The sequence below is a fragment of the Eumetopias jubatus genome, unplaced genomic scaffold (genome assembly GCF_037043125.1).
Source record: "Eumetopias jubatus isolate StellerSeaLion01/CBP00866 unplaced genomic scaffold, mEumJub1_p1.0 scaffold_13, whole genome shotgun sequence".
Classification (NCBI taxonomy): Eukaryota; Metazoa; Chordata; class Mammalia; order Carnivora; family Otariidae; genus Eumetopias; species Eumetopias jubatus.
In genome coordinates this window covers 84396487-84416481 of record NW_028274819.1, presented here as the reverse complement: position 1 = coordinate 84416481, position 19995 = coordinate 84396487, and the positions used below count along the sequence as shown (strand labels likewise).

Here is a 19995-nt window from a genome sequence, read left to right as displayed (position 1 = left end):
TGCATTATATGCTGCATTCTTATAATAAAATAGCCTGGAGGAAAAAAAAAGTTAAAATCATAAGAGAAAGTACATTTACAGTACTGTATGGATATTTATTTAAAAAATTCCTCCAGGAGGGGCTGGGACGGGGTGGTGGCGGTGGGCCTGGCTTTGGGGTGATGATGCTCCACAGCCTGGTGGTCTCTGCTCAGCAGTGGGCCGCCCATGGGTGCTGACGGTGGTGGCCTGGAGGTTCAGTACCACTGACCCACCTACCTGGAAGTATACCGCCAGCTATAACCATCAGCAGCTTCGGGGGCAGGTCAGCACTGGGCCAGGAGGGACTCAGGGCAGCACGGAGGACCTTCTGGGCATGTTCTTGTGCTTCAGCCCAGCCTCCTGCCTGCCAGCCCTGGGCGCTCAAACTGACCACCCTGTTGGCACAATGGGCCACCTGTAGCCCTGTCTGGTACCAGGGCTCCCCCTGGGCTGCTGATGGCTGGCTCCCTGCAGGCCTCCCCTCCCTGTGTTCTCAGAGGGCAGCAAGTGTGACTTCTGCACCAGTCATGTTTGATTCTCCTGTGGAGACTGGGCTGGGCAGTTGTAAATAAATACCATGTGGCTTTTCCTGTAAGCCCTTAAAAAACCCACCTGTAAGTGGACCTGTGTAGTTCAAACCCGTGTTGTTCAAGGGTCGTCTGTATTTTAAAGTGGGATCTGGGCTTGTGGGGATGGGTAAATGAGGCAGTGTAGAATATTTGTAAGTTTAAGACTTGTTTAAGAATAATAGTAATAAAAAAAGACTTAAGAATAGAAGGAGATTTCTGAAATGTAGGACTCTCAGCGTGAGCCGCCTCAGCTCGGGCCCAGCTGTGGTGAATCCTCAGAGCTACACTTGCTTGTAGTGGTCCTCTGTTGTTTAATCTTCTTGGGACATACTGTCTTCCAGGATTGGCACAGGCAGCTGCCTGTGAAACTTACCCAGGGTAATTGGGCAGGAGAGGGTCTGGCCGAGCCTTCATTAAGGAGTACAGAGCATTCACCTCTTTGCTGCAGAGTAGAGGGATTAAAAGAGGTGATTATTTCCATTATCTGGGGCTGTGTTACCTTAGCTTCTTTTAGGTTGTAAGAAGCACATTGGCTTAGTTCACTCTAGAGGTTTATTACATAAAGAATGTGTCTCAGTTAGCCTTCATGAGATTTCCACATGGTTGCAGACACTAGAGGAACTTCCCTGTTACCCTGTTTGTCCTCCAGTTCACTTGTTACCAACTCTAGTGTTTCCACCATTTTTGATAAATCAGCTAATCCCTCCTTCTGCTCTTCTTCCAGTCTGTTTTTCTGGTGACTATGAACTCTCTAATGCATTTCTAATTTCTCTTAACATCATACTTCTTAGAGGAAAGGGGCAGATTGGGTTGTCTAGTTTATTATTCAGTTGGGTGAAGCTCTCATGAGTTACCTCAGAGGCCCCTTAGATGGCCTCTAGGTTGGAAGCTGATTCCTGGTCATAGTCATTTGTAACCAGAGTTTCAGTGTCTCATCATCCAAATTATAGTGATCGCACTGAAAGAACTGTCTGTGATCATTTCCTTAGAAGGAACCTGTGTGGCCTTGCTAGATATTCAAAGCATCGTTTATTACTCTTTATCAGTGGGTCACTGGGAGCTTTCAGACTGAAGGAGAAGTAGAAAATGCTGCACATACATGGGATGTGTTTCTGGTTCCCAAAAGGAGTAGCCCATGGTTAATCAAAACAAAATAAAATTATCTTTACTTGTCCTGGTTCTATAACCTTTTGTAGAAGTCAGTGTTCTAGAAATTAATAACAACTCAGGTATATGTATTATACTTCTGATTTTCATCCCTCTTAGTAAATTTTTTATGGCTTTTGCTATAATTAATGAAGTCTAAGAAAGAAAGGATCAAAATGTATACTTGGAATGTACACATGTAACTGAACCATTAAATAAGATTTATAAAGGGGAAAGACTGGACCTGCATCCCACCTAATGTACAAGGAGTTAGAAAGCCACTTAGAGTACATGTCTTTCTGCACATTGTCTTTAGCTGGGATAGTAAGCTAAGATCCAGAGACCTTAATGAGGGTTTTGTATGAAGGCCCTCTTTGGGGAATGCATATTTTCCTAGAGGCCAGGTAGCTGAAGAATGAGATTTTATGGGTGGTCAGTGTATCTACTTGATCTCCAAGAAGATAGGTAAGACGTTTGAGACCATGATAAACTGGTTTTAATGTTTGTTCAAGCACATGGACAGTCAGATGCTAGTTTTGAAAGGGATTACCAGGCAGTTGGCATATCTTGATATCTTCAGTAGCTTCATGAAAATTATGTTATTATTTTCTCATTTTACCAAAAACTAGTGAAAACTTTTTTTAAAGATTTTAATTTATTTTAGAGAGCATGCGCATGAGCCAGTGCAGGGAGGAGCAGAGGGAGGGAGACAAGCAGATTCCTGCTGAATGGGTAGCCCCACATGGGGCTTGATCCCAGGACCCTGAGATCATGACCTGAGCCGAAATCAAGAGTTGGATGCTTAACAGACTGGAGCCACCCAGGCGCCCCAAGTGAAAACTTTTTTTCTTTAATTTTATTATGTTAATCACCATACATTACATCATTAGTTTTGATGTAGTGTTCCATGATTCATTGTTTGCATATAACACCCAGTGCTCCATGCAGAACGTGCCCTCTTTAATACCCATCACCAGGCTAACCCATCCCCTCACCTCCCTCCCCTCTAGAACCCTCAGTTGTTTCTCAGAGTCCATGGTCTCTCATGGTTCGTCTCCCCCTCCGATTTCCCCCCCTTCATTTTTCCCTTCCTACTATCTTCTTTTTTTTTTTTTAATCATATAATGTATTATTTGTTTCAGAGGTACAGGTCTGTGATTCAACAGTCTTACACAGTTCACAGCGCTCACCATAGCACATACATTGGGGAGGGTATGTCCTAGTGAAAACTTTTTAATGAATGAGAATCACTGGGTTACATGGTTAATATAGCGAGGTGGTCTCTTAGCTGGTTGATATCTATACCAGAGAATGTTGTGCCATCCCGAAGGGGAAGGTACCAGGCCATGAGTCTGGGCCATATCAAATCCACCAAGAGTGCCGTTGCTGGGTTGGAAGCCTAGAGGAGACGAGAGTTGCAGGAGGCAGGAATGACAAGGCCCAGGTGGGTCTGGATGAAAGATGTTGACAGGATTAAGAATGGCTCTGAGCAAGAAGGAAATTCTTAGAGCTTTAGCTCCAGGGCAGTTATGTTCTGGAACTAAATTCTCAGAACTCTTCCACTCAGTTCATTCCAGTGAGGTCAGACTAAGAAAGAAAGCGATCAGCTTGCTGTATCTAAGAGACTTTGTTTTGGAATATAGTATTTTTCTATCCTCTGAGGTTATTGTAGCCTACATAGAAGGGAAAAATCTGAACTTTGTTGGAAGATTCTCTGCCATTTTAGAGTTGCATTGTCTCTGATTTTACTTTTTTTCCCTTCAGGTTGCTTGATTGGGGCCGTGAATCTCAAATCCAGCAACCGAACCCCAGTAGTACAGGAATTTGAAAGTAAGTACAAGGGAGACTACTAAGAGAATGGGCGCCATCTAATGGATGTTTGGTAGTCTTGCAGCCAACTCAGGACAAACACAGGCGCACAGTGCCCTAGAGACGTCCGGGTGGGTGGCTCCTTAGCAGTGCATTTGATGTGCACGTGTGTCAGCGAAGTACTCCTTCAGCAGGCCAACAGGGAACTCTGCAGGTTTTATATTGGCTAGAATCAGATTCCTGCCCTGGCTTTGTATGTATATAACAAAAGAATTTTCTTACATAGAAGCACAGTATTAAGGGGGAGTGTGTACTCTATTTAGTAAAAGTTCTTGGTAATCGTCTTTATTATTTTTTTGGCTAAAATTCAGCTTTTCTTAAAGTCATTTGGAGCCTGGAGATAGATAGATTTTTTAACCTGCATGCAAGACTTCTTTAAAATTAGAGATAGCTTGCAGTGTCCAGGTATACAAGTGATCATAAAATTGTTCCCCATTCTCTGAGAGGGCTTTTTTGTTGTTTTTTGCTCATTAGGTGTGGAACTATCTTGTATCATTACGGATTCACAGACAAGTGACCCCAGGATTGAATGGAAGAAAATTCAAGATGACCAAACCACATATGTGTTTTTTGACAACAGAATTCAGGGTATGATCCTCTAATCCCCTACTTTGTCCACAAGGGCCAGGCATATACTTGTGCCCAGAGACTTTCCTCTGACTGGTCCTGCATCTGCATCCAGGATTGGTTTTTTCTGTTTTGTTTGTTTCACTTACGGAAAATTCAAATATGGAAAGGTAATGAGAATAATATATTAAACCTCCCTGTCCCTGTCATTCAGCTTCAACAAGTATCACCTCATTAGTTATGATTTAAATCTATCTGTAGCCCATCCTGTTGAGTTATCAGAGTGAACATTTTCCTAGGCCATCCTCTTATCATGGTCCCATTCATGATACCAACTGCATGAGTTAATCAGAAGGATCACATGGAACAGCAAGGAGACAAGACAGGTATTTACTGAGACACTACTGTGTGCCAAGCTTCCCACATTGAGAAAGCATTTGCTAGAACAGACGTCAGCATAGGGTATCTCTGATCACATGAAGCAGGAGCAGGGCAGGTGATGGGGGAGGCTTCCCAGAAGTGACATCTAAGCTGAGCTATGAAGCCGGTCAACCAGGCCAGATGGTGAGGGGTGGGGTGGAGGAAGGTGTTGGACAAGGAAGAATGCTCTGCATATATAGATGTGGCAGCAAAGGCAGGTTTGCTTAAGGAAACTTCAAGTTCTCTATCACAGCTGGGACTTAAGGAGGGGAGAGAGGAATGACTCCACATGGCTGTCGAGGCATGCCAGGGCCAGCAAGAAGCACTGAATGCCATGCAAGAATGGACAGTATCTTGAGGTCTGCAAAGATTTTTTAGAGGGAAGGAACATGATTTCATTTACACTTTAGAAAGACTTGACTTGATTTGTAGAGGAGATTGGGGATGGGGAAACTCAGAACAGTGGTGCTAATTTAGAACTTTTTTGCAGATGCTAGAAGGGAGCTGCTGATGGCCAGAGCTAAGGTTGAGGCAGTGTAGAGAGACATGGGGAGGGATTGCTAGGAGCTGGCTGTGGCAAGGGAGGGAGAGATTGAAATTATAGATGACATGCAGTGGGATCTTACCTTCACTCTGACGGGAGGGACAGGGTAAACATGAGGGACAAATGCAACAGCTTCTAAGGGCTGGCTTTGGAGTTCTCAGAGAAGTTGATAGTTGAGGCTTCAGAGAAGAGGAGAGATGTTGTGGAAACAGCCAAATCTCAGTCTTCCTGCTTTGGGTCCCCAATATCATCAGGAGTCATAGGCTCTTAAAAATCATCTTTTTGGGGGGCACCTGGGGCCTCTGTCAGTTAAGCATCTGCCTTCAGCTCAGGTCATGATCCCAGGGTCCTGGGATGGAGCCCCATGTCAGGTTCCCTGCTCTCACAGGGAGCCTGCTTCTCCCTCTTCTACCCATTCATGGTCTCACTATCTCTCTCTCTCAAATAAACAAATAACATCTTAAAAAAAAAGAAAGAAAATGTTTTTGCAAATGTTCATCTTTCATCATAAGCATTTTTCTGTTTTTATTATATTATGGTAAATCCTTCCTGTTCTTCCCACCAGTCAGCAGGTTTAGTAATAATTATTTTCTATTTTTGTGTCATTTTTTTTCTAACTCTTTCCTTTGTCATTCTTTTTTTTTTTTTAAGATTTTATTTATTTATTTGACAGAGCACAAGCAGGGGGAGTGGCAGGCAGAGAAAGAGGGAGAAGCAGGCTCCCCACTGAGCAGAGAACCCAATGCAGGGCTCCATCCCAGGACCCTGGGATCATGACCTGAGCTGAAGGCAGATGCCTAACCAACTGAGCCACCCAGGCGTCCCCCTTTATTTGTCATTCTCTAGGTTCTTCATGCTTCTTTGAAAGCATACCATCTTTTTATGCTTAAAAAATTTTAAATATTGAGATATTCATATAGCATAAAACTCACATTTTTTAAAGTGTATACTTCAGTGGTTGTTAGTATATTCAACAAAGATGTGCAACCATCACTGCTATCAAATTCCAGAACACTTTCATCAACCCCAAAAGAAACTGCATATCCTTTAGCATTGACTTCCCTTCCGCTCTGTCCCCACCTCCTGGCAACCACTAATCTATTTTGTCTCTATGGATTTGCCTATCCTGGACACTTCATATAAATGGAATCATACAATATGTGGTTCTTTGTGACTGACTTCTTCCACTCAGCATATTATTTTCAAGGTTCATCCATGGTGTAGCATGTATCAGTACTTCATTCCTTTTTATATGGATGAATAATATTTCACTGTAGGTAGGCCACTTTTTTTTTTATCCATTTGTCAATTGATGTACACTTGGGTTGTTTCCAGTTTTTGGCTATTAATAAGGCAGCTGTGGATATTCATGTAAACATAATGGTTTATGTGTAAACATAAGTTTTCATTTGGGGACGATAAATGACCAAAAGTACAATTGCTAGGTGATATGGTGGTTGCACGTATAGTTTTTTTTTTTTTTAAGAAAAAAAATAGTGGGGAAATACAGCAGTGTATTTTCCCTACATCCTCACTAACATTTATAATTGTCCATCTTTTCAATTTTGGCCATCCTAGTGGGTGTGAAGTGGTATCTCATTGTGGTTTTGATTTGCATTTCCCTGGTGACTAATGATGCTGAGCATATTTTCATGTTCTTGGTGGCCATTTGTATCTATTTCTTTGGAGAAATGTCTACTCAAATCCTTTGCCCATTTTTAATTAGTTATTTGTCTACTTATTGTTGAGTTGCAAATTCCTTTTATATTCTGGATACTAGTCCTTTGTCCCAGATACTTTCTCCCATTTAGTGGATTGTCTTTTCAAAACTAACATGTGTCTTTTGAAGCACAAAATTTTAAAAATTTTTTATGAAATTCCAGTGAGGGCCAATGTAACTTTATTTTTTATGGTTGCGGTCTTTGTGCCATTTCTAAGAAATTGTTGCCTAATCCAAGGTCATGATGATTTATATCTGTTTTTTCTAAGAGTCATACTGTTAACTCTTGGGGTTTTTTTTAAAGATTCCATTTATTTATTTCAGAGAGCAAACGCATGCACGCAAGAGAGAATGAGAGAGCAGGTACAAGTGGTGGGAGGGACAAGCAGACTCCCTACTGAGCAGCGGGGCTCGATCCCAGGACCCTGGGATCATGACCTGAGGCATGACGAAGGCAGACGCTTAACCAACTGAGCCACCCAGGATCCCCCATACTATTAACTCGTATAGGAAGGTCTTTGTTGTATATAGTATGAGGTAGGAGTCCAACCTCATTCTTTTGCATGTGGATATCCAGTTGTCCCAGCACCATTTATGAATACTGGTTGTTTTCTAATGTTGTTTGTTTGATTTTTTTCTCTTTTAATGGGAATCCTGGCTAGGAATGATGAGAAGGAAATGAGGTCTCTGCTTTAACAACAGAGACACAGGTAATGACACATGTACCTCTTACACACCAGGTACTATTTTGGTGCTAGTGTCCCCAGTTCACCTCTCTTTTCCAGGAGCAGAAACAGAAGCCTGTGTGCAGTCTCCTTATGGAGGCATTAAATGCTAGCCTCAGAAGCCACCACCTTCAGGTGGCAGAGACGTCTTTAAACAGTCATTTTATGTTCTGCATCCTCTTTTCTACAGGAGATTTGGCAGGTCGTGCAGAACTACTGGGGAAAACCTCTCTAAGGATCTGGAATGTGACCCGGACAGACTCAGCCCTTTATCGCTGTGAGGTGGTTGCTCGAAATGACCGCAAAGAAATTGATGAGATTGTCATTGAGTTAACTGTGCAAGGTAGGAACTCACATGAAGTTAAAACATGTTCCCCCTTTTAGGCCTCATGAGTCTGTCTAGAAAATAAAAAAGATCTGGAAGGGGGAAAAATAAAAAAAAAAGATCAGCTCTTTCTTTCCTTCTAGACTGTATCCCTAGGGGTATTGCAGGACTTAGGGAGTAGGCAGTTGTAGGAGCTTGGGCTGCCTGAGTTGGGGTGGAAGGGGAGAAGGGAAGTGGAGCTCTCCCTCCACCAGCTGCAGGAGGTGCTCCTCGGAAGCTGGAGGCATTAGAAATGCACTGAGGGGTTATACGCGGGGAGTTGGGGGGCGAGCTGCAGGGCAGATGCAGCAGCAGATCCGAGCCTGCGGGCGCGACCTGGGGGTGGCAGTGCTGCAGCCCCTGGCTGGTTGTCCTGTTTTGGGAGCAGGTTTATTGTGGGCTTTGAGAAGAATCAGTTCACGCTGCTGATTTGAAACCCCAACCCACATTTCTCCCACAGTGAAGCCGGTACCTCCTGTGTGCAGAGTGCCGAAGGCTGTACCGGTCGGCAAGACGGCCACGCTGCACTGCCAGGAGAGCGAGGGCTACCCCCGGCCGCACTACAGCTGGTACCGCAATGACGTGCCACTGCCCACCGACTCCAGGGCCAATCCCAGATTCCGAAACTCCTCTTTTCTCTTAAACTCTGAAACAGGCACTCTGGTAAGATCTCTTCTCAGAGGTGAGGGTAGAAATATCTTTGTTGAGGAAGGGGTTACCTGTTGTGGAAAGAGCACTTATTAGGAGAGACAGTGAACTCTATAAGACAGGAACTAAAAACCTATAATGTTGGAGATTCTATGGGAAAAATGAACCTCCCCTCCTTCTTATAAGCAAATAAGTTCTAAGGGGATAAAATAAAGGAAGGGAAACCTGTAAAATAAAGATGATTGTGGAGGTCTATTAAATGTAGTGGGTGGGTAATGTTAGGGTCCTGATGTGAATAACCAACTGTAAAAATCATGAGACATGGAAATTGGATTACTGGCGGGATATTCGATATTAAGGAATTGTTCATTGCTTTAGGTGCAATAAGGTATTGTAGTTATATCTGAAGAAGTCCTTTTTTTTAGAGTTGCATGCTTAAGTATTTATGGATAACATGTGTCTAGAATTTTCTTCAAAAAAACCCAGTGGTGGTGGTGGGAGGTGGGTGGGGGGAGAGATGAAATAAGATTGGTCTTGTGTACAGGACAGACTGCCCTCCGCAACAGCATCTCAGCCGAGCTTTACTGCAGCCAGGCCTCCTGATCCGTGGCTATCTAACTACACGTAGTAACAAGCAGGTTATTTAGGATCCTCTATATTTGTGTTGCCCAAGTGTTGCTGAGAGACAGTGCTTATCAGAGAGTCCCTTTCCCTGAATAAAAGTAAAGCCCACACAACGTGAGGGAATCTCATTGTTCAGGAGCTCTTGGGCAAGACTGCAGGGGAAGAATAGCAGGGAAGAACCTGGACAGTGAGCAGAAACCGAAAGGAAACCAGGAGCAAATGAGCAGACATTTTACTAGGCTCTGGACTTAGTGCCTTCGTGGGGGAGAGGAGCATGGCGATCTCTTCTCTTCAGTCCCCAGAGGTCAGCTCTGTTGATTGGTCTCGTGATTTACTTGTAATTTCCTGCAACAGGTTTTCAATGCTGTTCACAAGGAAGACTCTGGGCAGTATTACTGCATCGCTTCCAATGATGCAGGCTCAGCCAGATGTGAGGAGCAGGAGATGGAAGTCTGTGAGTTACTTTTTGAAAATATTTCATCTGAAGACTGGCAAGTGGATAGAACACTTTTAATATTAGACCACCATCAGTTTAGACAACTGGTCAGCTTTCTTCTGGAGATGACTGGATTCACCAAAACTCACTCGGGTACATTGAAAGGAAAGATGAGAAAGTTCTGAGTAACAGCTAAATGACTAATAAGTGATTACTTGCAGTATGTTTATCTCCTCAAAATAGACTTTCTGGAGTCTTCTGGTGTTGGGAACATAATTAATCATGTCGCTTTTAACTGAGTATTTATTTTTAAGAACATTCTTAAAGATTTTATTTATTTATTTGACAGAGAGAGAGCCAGAGAGCACAAGTGGGGGGAACAGGAGAGGGAGAGGGAGAAGCAGACTCCCCGCCGAGCAGGGAGCCCAACTCGGGGCTCCATCCCAGGACCCTGGGATCATGACCTGAGCTGAAGGCAGAGGCTTAACCAGCTGAGTCACCCAGGTGCCCCTTAACTGAGTTTAATAAACTCCATTTCTGGGATGTAAGCATCTGACTCTTGATCTTAGCTCAGGTGTTGATCTCAGGGTCATGAGATCGAGCCTTATATTGGGCTCCATGCTGGGCGTGGAGCCTACTTTAGATAGATAGATGATAGACAGATAGATAAACTAACTCACTCCACTTCTTTGATAATTGATAAAATTATCAAAACATAATGTCGTGTAAGGTCCCCAGAAATTTATCCAGTTATAACCATTTTGTGGTAAGCTGACAGCCAGAGTTTTAGCCTCAGTAACTTTACCCTGTTCTGTGATGATACAGTCTCTCAGATACTGGTTCTAAAGGAGAGGTGTTGAAGGCAGGCTGGGGCAGATGGGGCATGTCACCATCACAATCACCTGGGGAGTAATCTCAGCCCCTCCCTCCTTCCTGTGTATAACTGACCCCAGAGCAATGTTTTCCAAGCCTGCCTGATTGTGAGAATCATTTGAGTGCACTGTTTCACGTACAGATTCCAAGGCCCCACCCCAGGCGTATGGACTCAGTCCCCAGGGGAGGTCTGGAAATGTCTGTCAAACACCATTCCAGGGGATTCTTGTCATCTGTCAAATTCAGGAAACTGCTCCCGGGCAGGAGGAAGACTCTTGGGCTTTGCCCCAGACCTACTGAATCTCTCTCTAGTGATAGAGCTTGAGAATTGACATTTTAAAGTCAAAATTTCAATTTTTAAATGCACACTCACATTTGAAACCACTGCACTAGGATAAGGGAGAATTTAACAACTTCCAAGTTAGTTGGCTTATGTTGATATATTGCCTGCATGTTTTCCATTGCATTTTTATCTGCATGAAGGAAACAGCCCCAGTGCCCCATACTGATGGGGACTGAGTACCTTTGCCCAGTATACAGAAATGGGAAGAGGGGGTCAAGGGCTTTCCTCCAAGAGGCTTGTAGATACGAGGCCAGGCAGCTGATAGTGAAAGGTCATGTTCCCACCTCATATTTTTTTCAGTCCTGTGCGAAACTAGTCTCTTTCCCCAAATAACGCACAGCAAAGGGAATCCCTGGAAATTAGGAATTTTTTCTTTGGGATTCCTGGTTCCTTAATTCTGTCTTTATAAAGTGAAACCATTTTCTCCATTAATAATATTTTCAGGGATTTAGCCAGAAGACTGTAAAAGCCTTTTATACAATGCTAAGCCCCTTTTAATACAGGATTAAGTATGACAGCATTTGAACTTTGGAGGTCTCATTACTTTTTACAAGTGAGACCAGGGGTCTGGGGTCCTGAATGTTCCAGGCTAGAAAGAGTTGAAGTGGTCTCACTCTGCTCTTCTTCTGGCTGGGGTAGGCATGTGGGCGGAGCGGGGCAGTGGAAGGATGCAGGATTAGGAAGGAGGCACAATGGGCTCAGGGGCTTTTATAAGACCAGATAGTGTGTATCCTCTCTTCCCTCAATCCCTCTTTTCTCCAGATGACCTGAACATCGGTGGCATTATTGGGGGGATCCTGGTGGTCCTTGCTGTTCTGGCCCTGATCACCGTGGGCATCTGCTGCGCGTACAGACGGGGTTACTTCATCAATAATAAACAGAATGGCGAAAGGTGAGCCTGTCTTCTGTCTTAAGTGACAAAACCAAAGTTTAAGTTGGCATTACGTGAAAAATCAGTAGTCACTGAAGCCCCCTCTCCTCCTTTTTCAGTTACAAGAGTCCGGGGAAGACAGATGGAGTGAACTATATCAGGACAGATGAGGAGGTAAGGAAAGGAGTGAGGCAACAGAGCAGACATCCTTGAGGAAACCTAGAAATTGAGGTGTTTCCAGCAGAAAAAATGACATTCCTCCTTGGAAACCCTCCCAGTGCAATGTTTGTACACACTCCTGGCGTGCACAGTTTGCAGGCTCTAACAGTAGATGTTACTTTTGAAGAATGGTTTCATTTGATTTGTTTTGCCGTAAGTTTCTTCCTCGGGGAAACGGGGCCTAGACCTGGCTTCCACTCTTCCTCTCCCACTCGGGCCCCTGGGTTGGTAGAGGATGGCCGTGTCTAACCCTGTGTTGGCCTTGCAGGGCGACTTCAGACACAAGTCATCATTTGTGATCTGAAATCTGATGGTGTGGCTGAGGGAGCACATGCAAATACCTCTACCAGAAACTCCTATCAAGAGCAAACCGGGAGCCAAGTGCACTTGGACAGAGCTAGACACTTACGCAAAAGCTTTTTGTTTTGGCCAAAGTTGACCGCTACTCCTTTCTTACTTTTTAACCAGCCACATGAATAAAAGAATTATCCTCGAGATGGGCATAGTCATCACAAGGAGGAAAAAAAAACAAAACTGCATTTCACTGAGGCTGATTCCCAGTCTGTTTCTGGCCTGGCTCCTGCCTGAGTGTTAGGGTGATCAGAAAGCTCTTGGCCACAGAGGCTGGGCTGGGCACTGTGGGCCAGTGAAGCCAGTTTATTCACCACTCATCTACGTCAGCCAGCGTGAGTCCTGTGTGTGGGGCCACCAGGCAGCCATGCAGCACTGGTAACGCAGGGCTTGGGAGCACGACGCACTGTGACACCCTGTAGTTGCAGAGTTTGAACCAGGAAACCCAGAAAAGAGGTGTTTTATGCGATGATCTTGTTTCACAGCTGCCCGCAGCCAGCACTGCAGATTCTTCTTGAAGGTTCTGTTCATCAGTATTTTAGTGTCCATCTTGGAAAATCTGTTTGGATCAGAATTTTATGAAAACAGCCCAAATCAGGAAGGTAAATTGCTTGTTGGAAGAAGGCGTCTTCTTACCTGTAGGAACCCTGCTTGCCCATGGGGGGTGGGGGGGTCAGTATTTACATAAAACCTTCATCTTAGGCAAAATCTGAAATGGTACTGAAATAATGTTCTGCTTTTCTATGGGTGTTTATTTTATAAAATTTTACATTCTAAATTTTTGCTAAAGATGTATTTTGGTTATTGAAAAGAAAATTTCTATTTAAATTGTAAATATGTTGTCATACAGTGTTAAATACCTATTTTTTTAAAAATTTTCAATTTAAGGTAGGAGTTCCAAGCTACTAGTGTTAAATTGGAAAATGCCAATAATTAAAGAGTGTTTTAACCCCAAAAATCCTCTCAAGGAAGCTTACTGGAACATTCCTTTTTTTCCACCTAAGTTAGCATTTTTCACAAGAGAATTTACATTGTCTATACATCCCATCATTGTTACTTAGGAAACCTTTAAAAAAAAAAATCCAGTTGAATAATGTCAAAATCTATTTGCAACTCTCCAAAAGAAACATAAGGAGCTCTAAGGTTAGCTTTGAATGGCCTCTTCCTAGATTACTCCGACTACCTGTGCCCAGAGACCACCCAGAAGTGCTTGGATGTCCCTGTGAAACCATGTTCGCAACTCCCGGGCTCGAGTCCTGTGCCCCACTCGAAGGCCATATTGGCTACTAACTTCGAAGGCTAGCCAGCATGTGCACTGCCATCTTTATTGGCCTGACAGAGGCTTTGTGTGCTGATTAGCTTTATAGCGTTGGACTTACTACTTTCTAGTAGTAAGGTGGACACTTCAAGAAGGGTGGGTGTCTTCCCTGTGGTATCCCAGCCTTCAGCTCCCCGGAGACAGAGCTCTTTCTTGTTGTGGATGGCTCATGAAACAAAGTAGCTATTGTTTGGCTTTAAAATTCATTTTACTTATTTGTGTAGTTCATCAGACTGTCTAGGGCCAAAGGCAGTTCTGAAAACTACAATCATGTTTTTTAAGAAAATGAATTCCACTTTTCCTCTTCTCCATGAAGAAAGCATGGAGACACGGCAGGTTGTGTCTCACTTCACAATAAACCTACATTATGTGGTGGCGGCGAGGCCAGCCCTTTGAAGAACGTCAGGTAGTGCAGCCGGGGTGGAAAGCCTGATGGCAAGGAAAGCGAAATGCCTGAATCAAGGGCCGTTTTCTGATTTTGATTTTAAAGTCTTTATCTACCCAAGACACTGCTGCTCACTGCGTGTGGGACATTAGAAACATCATTCAAGAGCCTTTGTTCTTCAAGAGCAGATGTTCTTCGCCTCAGATACATTGCTGTGTTAAACTCATGATGTGAAGCGGTTTGAAGAGGGAGCTTCTCAGAGGAGGGCCTCCAGTTCCACTGTGTGCTTCAAGGATGGTTTTTATGTAGAAGGATGTAGTCATCTTGGGATTAAACTTCCAGCGTCTTAATTTTTTATACTTTGAGCGTTTTTTTTAATTGAATACTTGAGACTTATGTTGACTTCTCTTTTTTAAGTTCTGTGAATACTCTGCCACAGGCTGTTTGGCAGAAGCAGTGGGCAACTCTTCATAATTGCTTAATGGTACCCATCTTCTTTTGCGTTTGTGTTTTGAATGCTTAGACTTAAGATATCCCTTCATCTTCACCCCCGCTTGGTAGAAAGGGGTAGTGTCCCCGTTCTCTAATTGTTGGGGAGCAACGCCCTAGCTGCCATCTTGGTTGTCCTAGTGATAGGACAGCCCCGACTCCCTTCTCATGACCGTACCACCACCTAGCCTCATGCCATGTGAACTGGGGCTGACAGAGAGAAGTGAGTATGGAGGCTGGGAAGTTGGTGCCTGATACTGTAAAGATGTAGACGGAAAAGGACCATTCATGTGTCTTTAAGATGTGAATGCGACTGAAGACTCGAAGCCTCTACAAGGCCATTGTGGCCTCTAGCGTAGCTGTGCTGTACATAGACGTTGCAGACTTGTACTAACACACCTGCAAGTTGGTATTTGTTAAACCTCATTTATAAAAGCTTTTAAAAAATCAGCTTTGCCTCGTTTTTTCTTTTATGTGCTCTTGAGTTTACCTCGTTTTCCTAGCATTTTGTTAGGCAAGTACACTTAAAATGGCACGATCCCAGGTTTAAAGAGAGACTGCCATCAATTACCATCTGCTTGATTTGGAGATAAGTGTCTTTACTCAAGAGCTGCTTTGTGACTCTCTCTGCCAATGACCTGTCCATGTGTGTCACCGTTCGTGTATGGGAGCACTGCAGAATAGAGCACAGTGACATTCTACCCCTCTAATCCAACTACCACATTTATACTAAAAACATATCAACACAGTAACCCTGTACTTTTGCTTCTGTAGTGCTGGGATTAAAAAGTGAACTGACTGACTTTTTCCTTGTCACTCTTGGACAAAACGTGAATGCACACGTGTTTAAGGTTACCTAACGGCATCAGCAAAAGACACCAAAGCACGCCCCCCCCCCCCCAATCCCCATGGGAGCAGTCTTTGTGGACTGTTAACACAAACCAGTGTTAGTGCATGCCGCACACAGGCGGACTTTCAGGAGCAGGCCCGCGTTTACATATGAAGAAGGACAGAAGGACATGTGCTGTTAGGAGGCAGACAGCTTCTGTCCGGGGACAGAGGCAGAGGAACAGATGAGCTGAACCTTAAAGACAGACAAAGGGAGTCTTTTTTTTTTTTTTTCCTAAAAGGAAAGTGGGTTTTATTTTTCTTTTTCTTTAACAACAGACGTTTATTTCTCACAGTTCTTGAGTCTGGAAGGGTTTTATTATTCTTAAACACTTAATGTAAATTAAAAAGCCCTGTTCTAAAAGTAGAAATATTCTATCTGGTAGAAATATTCTATGGAATACCAGAAGGCTGTATTTATGCTTAACCTTTATTATTCCATTTTAGAAAGCTGTACACTTTAAAACCTGTAATTTATAAATAAGAATAAAAAAATAATTACAATCAAAGTTTCATCATTAGATACAGGAAACTACTGTACTGTAGGGAATTCCGACAAGGTAACAGGATTCATTTATATAAAAGAAAGCTGATCTGTTGTGTTCCTTAAAGACCAGAGTATGCTTTATCAGAATGAACTCGATACTTTCAAATGGAGTAAAGTTAGAATATTAAATAGCTATGGCATTTCTCTATTATTTTACAATTTTTTTTTTTTTAACCACATACTGCATAAAGAGAAATGTAAAAGGTTGTTCACCACACAGGTGAACAGGCAGAGTGCTAGGGTCATAAGAAAAAACTCTGGTATCACACAGTTAAAAGCCTCCTCCTCCCTGGGGGTAAGGGAGGTGGACTCTTGTCTTTCCACAGGCAGGAGACAACATGTCCTTAGAGTTCTTGCCTCCCGAACACTCCTGAATGACTGTTTCAGTTGGCTGTTTTCAGGGGGGTCTTTCGGAGTGACCTCCTGCTGGGGGCTGGGTTATCTTTATTTCTGGCTGGGGACTTCACATTCCACTGCTGAGGCTGTGGAGGCCTAGGGAAAGGAAACAGTCATTCTGGAACTAAAGATAAAACCCTGACAAAAACATTTACCTCAAGAGGAACTCTTGGTAAACTTACGGTTTATCAGGAAGCGATAAACATAAAATGTCATTTCCTTGACACTGGGCTTCAGTTTTCTCTGAAAGAGAGTCAGACACAAATTCAGATTTCCCAGAACTCAAAAGTGGCTAATGCATCTGACAGAAAAGGAACTTGCCTTTGGTTGAAGGTGTCCGTGGGGTGCCTATGTAGCTGACTCCTGCTCCAAATGTGACATCATTGATGGTCCCTGGGTAAATTTGGGGACAACAACAGCATTAACAAAAAGCCAGTAGGAAGCAGACCTACATAAAGTCACCCGAGCAAGATCAGGTGGAGCTTCCGCTACAGTTTTACTCAGTCACTTGTATCACTCCCTAAGCACCATCAAATCCAATCCAGGGGCCCTCTCAGGCTCAGTCTGACCTTTCTGTGGGACTCAATGAAGTTGGAGACTCTGTCCTCCTGGATACTCATCCCATCCGTGGTCTCCTGGCTCCCTCCTCTGACCACTCCCTCACATGGCTTTGTGGCCCCTGCACTCCCACTGGCCACTGGCCCTGGCTTCTCACCCACCACACGTCTCCGGTTACTGCCAACACACCAGTGAACCCCGACTCCGGCCTCTCTCCCACGTCCTGTGTCTCCTACTGTACTGCACTCCCTGAAGACACCTGGCCACCTCGTCACCCCCGCTCCTCAGCACGTTCCTTCTGAACCTCAGTGTTATCAGTGGACTGTCCCAGTTGGGACTGTGAGGCATGAGAGGCTCCTTCTCCATTAACCTAATCACTAAGCAGTTACATTCGTCTTCCTCCTAGCTCCTCCTTCTGCCGCTTCCTCTCCTTCTCTCACCAGATGTGTGCTCCTCTCCCCCTGACTTAGCACAGTGCTCTCCACCCAGAGCCGCCTCTTCTTTCAGGTCGCCCCTAGGAGGCAGAGAGCAGAGGGTAGGAACAGACTCGGATCACACTTGATTTGAATTCTGGCTTGCGGTCTTACCAGCTGTGTGAACTACTCTAAAAACCTCAAGTTTCTTTATCTCCAAAATGGGACACAGATGTAACACAGGACTTGGTACAAGGTAAGTGCTGAATAAAGGTTAACAACTATTATCATTTCTTAGCTCTTATTCCCTGCGTCACTAGAATTAAGCTCTAAGAGGCGGCCGCTCTGCTTAGGGTCCCACCGGCTCAGTGTCCAAGCTGGACAGAACCACCTCTGTGCAAGCCAGCCCCCAGCTGCCTTTCGGAACCCGGGTGCTGCATTCACACACTGCCGGCCGCTGTGTCCGATCACCGACCTCTTGCGGGCCCTGGTCTGGGCATGCAGTTCTGCTGCCTGGAGCGCCTCCCTCATCCGACCACCATGCCAGTCGTTTGAGACCCGGGTGGCAATGCCTCTCCCAGGGCCTTGCTCCCTACTTTGTGTCCTGTACCTCTCTGTGTGAGCTGTCCCCACACTTGCCAGGAACAGAACAAGGCTCCACAGCTGGCTGCTGACGGTCCATCAGAGCCCACAGGCCTCCCAAGAACACGTGTGATGTAGACTTTCTCCCCCACACTGTAGCCTTCTTAGGAGTACCGATTAGATCTTTCTAGTCTCTTGTAAAGTCCACAGTGCATCTGCAGTACTATGTGCCCGTGAACGACTTAAGCTACATTAACTGATAAGAAACCAGTATTTTCATCGTGCTCCCACTCAAATAGTTGTGCCTATTCCTGTTTCTGGGAGGTCTCTCCTCATGCTGCAGTTCAAACTCCCCTTCCCTACGTACACATTCCTTTTCCAGTTTGGAAGACTGAGCACATCCAGATTATAGGTCTCCAACCTTGGCAAAGGCCACTATGCGGTGGCTCTCAGATCCCCTGTGCACTTTGTAAGCACTTACAATCAAAGGCAGGAGCATCTCTGCTGCCTGACTGACAGCAATAAGAGGGACTTGCTGAACGCTGCACAGATTTTCAGTTAAGATCTAGCTCTGAAAAGGACTCATTTCCATTTAGCAAAGCCACTTTGCTCATGCTGAATACCACCGGTGTGCCAGAACAGTGGAGCTGGCTAGCATTTTTCCTCCTGCCTTCGTACAGCTGAGACCACTTCTTGACAGTCACCCCACCTAAGAGTTGTCAACAGAATGTGTATCTACAAACCACAGAGAAAACAGAACTGAGTGTTTTTACATGATCTGATAATTCTCCCAGGAAGCAGAGCTAATAGGAGACCCTTCTTCAAGCATTCCTTCCTGCTTCAGAATAAGGAAAGATGACCACGAATTTTACATTCAAGAGCCTAGAGAGAGAAAAAGCACTCTCTTGACCTGGGGACACCCGAGGGTCTTATTTTCAGTGCAAAGACGACTCCATGCATGCAAATCCAAGCAGTATTAATGCAGCCCGCCAGGCTTCGCTGCTGAGGAACTTAGGCTGCTAGGAAACCAACCAAAGACTGAAATCAGGGACTCCTGGGGATGAGCAAAACTAAAATGAGATGCATTCCCCCCGCCCCCCGTTTCTGCAGCATATGGTTCCTAATGCCAAAATAGAAGCACTCGGTTCCTCTGAACCAGGAACAAAGAACATACAGAAAATTTGTCTGTTTCAAAGAGGTTGAGTTTTTCACATATATAACATTACACCTGTTCAATATATAGAACCCCAAATTACTGCTTTAATGACAAAGCAGTCACGATTCGGTTGTCATCTAAGGAGATGTGGGTTAGGAGTTCTGTTCATCGTTAATCTCCCTTAAAAGGAGGACTTGATGGAAATTCTCTATAACCCGGTAAATACTCTAACAGATCTAGCATCACAGGTCATAGAACTGCCCAGCAACTAGCCAGAACACACTAGGTGCTCAATAAATGTGTACTAACTGAACATACAACTAAATGAATGCCTAGCTCCTGGGTTGCACCATAACCAAAGAGAAGAGCACCTTAACATGTTCTCATCTGGCAGTCCCACCCAAGAGCAGCTCTATGAGAGCAAAGGCTGTAGAAGGACACAGGAACTGCAATCGGGAGACCTGGCTTCAGGTCCCAGCTCTGCCATTCGTCCCATCACTTAACTCACTAATCTGTTTCGCTCTTCCCATGTTCCAGGCACTGGGGCAGGCCCAGTGGGCACAGTAAAGAGTAAAACAGCTTACAAACTAACTGCAAGGACGGAGGAAGTAGTATAGCTGACCCTGAACAATGTGGGAGTTCAGTATATAACTTTTCACTCCCCGCAAAATTAACTGCGAATAGCCTACTGTTGACCAGAAGGAAGCCTTACCAGTAATATCAACAGTCAGCTAACACATATTTTGTATGTTAGATGCATCGCATACTGTAATCTTACAATAAAGTAAGCTGGAGAACAGGAAGTGCTATTAAGACAATCACAAATGCTATTAAGACAATGTATGGTGCTGCACTGTAAACAATCTGCACACAAGTGGACCCGTGCAGCTCAAACCCCTGCTGTTCGAGGGTCCACTGTGTGTGGAGGTATGGCGAGTACGGCGGAGGAGTCA

The 19995-nt window shown here is 44.4% G+C and overlaps 2 protein-coding genes and 1 pseudogene across 2 annotated transcripts in view; 2 read left to right on the top strand and 1 right to left on the bottom strand.

The window, feature by feature from the left end:
* The window catches only part of LOC114222332 (large ribosomal subunit protein mL55 pseudogene), a 50546-nt pseudogene extending 50104 nt beyond the window's left edge, over positions 1–442 (top strand).
* Positions 1–14952, top strand: part of JAM3 (junctional adhesion molecule 3) — a 96275-nt gene extending 81323 nt beyond the window's left edge. Inside the window, exons 2-9 of the mRNA XM_028120801.2 lie at positions 3501–3566; positions 4080–4193; positions 7772–7924; positions 8406–8608; positions 9572–9671; positions 11632–11761; positions 11860–11914; positions 12228–14952. Of these exons, the coding sequence (XP_027976602.1) occupies positions 3501–3566; positions 4080–4193; positions 7772–7924; positions 8406–8608; positions 9572–9671; positions 11632–11761; positions 11860–11914; positions 12228–12263 (857 nt within the window). The 3' untranslated portion in view covers positions 12264–14952. The remainder of the gene's footprint in view (positions 1–3500; positions 3567–4079; positions 4194–7771; positions 7925–8405; positions 8609–9571; positions 9672–11631; positions 11762–11859; positions 11915–12227) is intronic.
* Positions 14953–15642: 690 nt separating this feature from the next.
* NCAPD3 (non-SMC condensin II complex subunit D3) overlaps positions 15643–19995 on the bottom strand; it is a 67783-nt gene continuing 63430 nt past the window's right edge. The window contains exons 33-35 of the mRNA XM_028120799.2: positions 16655–16726; positions 16516–16576; positions 15643–16429 (exon numbers count right to left, since the gene is read on the bottom strand). Coding sequence (XP_027976600.1) covers positions 16321–16429; positions 16516–16576; positions 16655–16726 — 242 coding nt within the window. The 3' untranslated portion in view covers positions 15643–16320. The remainder of the gene's footprint in view (positions 16430–16515; positions 16577–16654; positions 16727–19995) is intronic.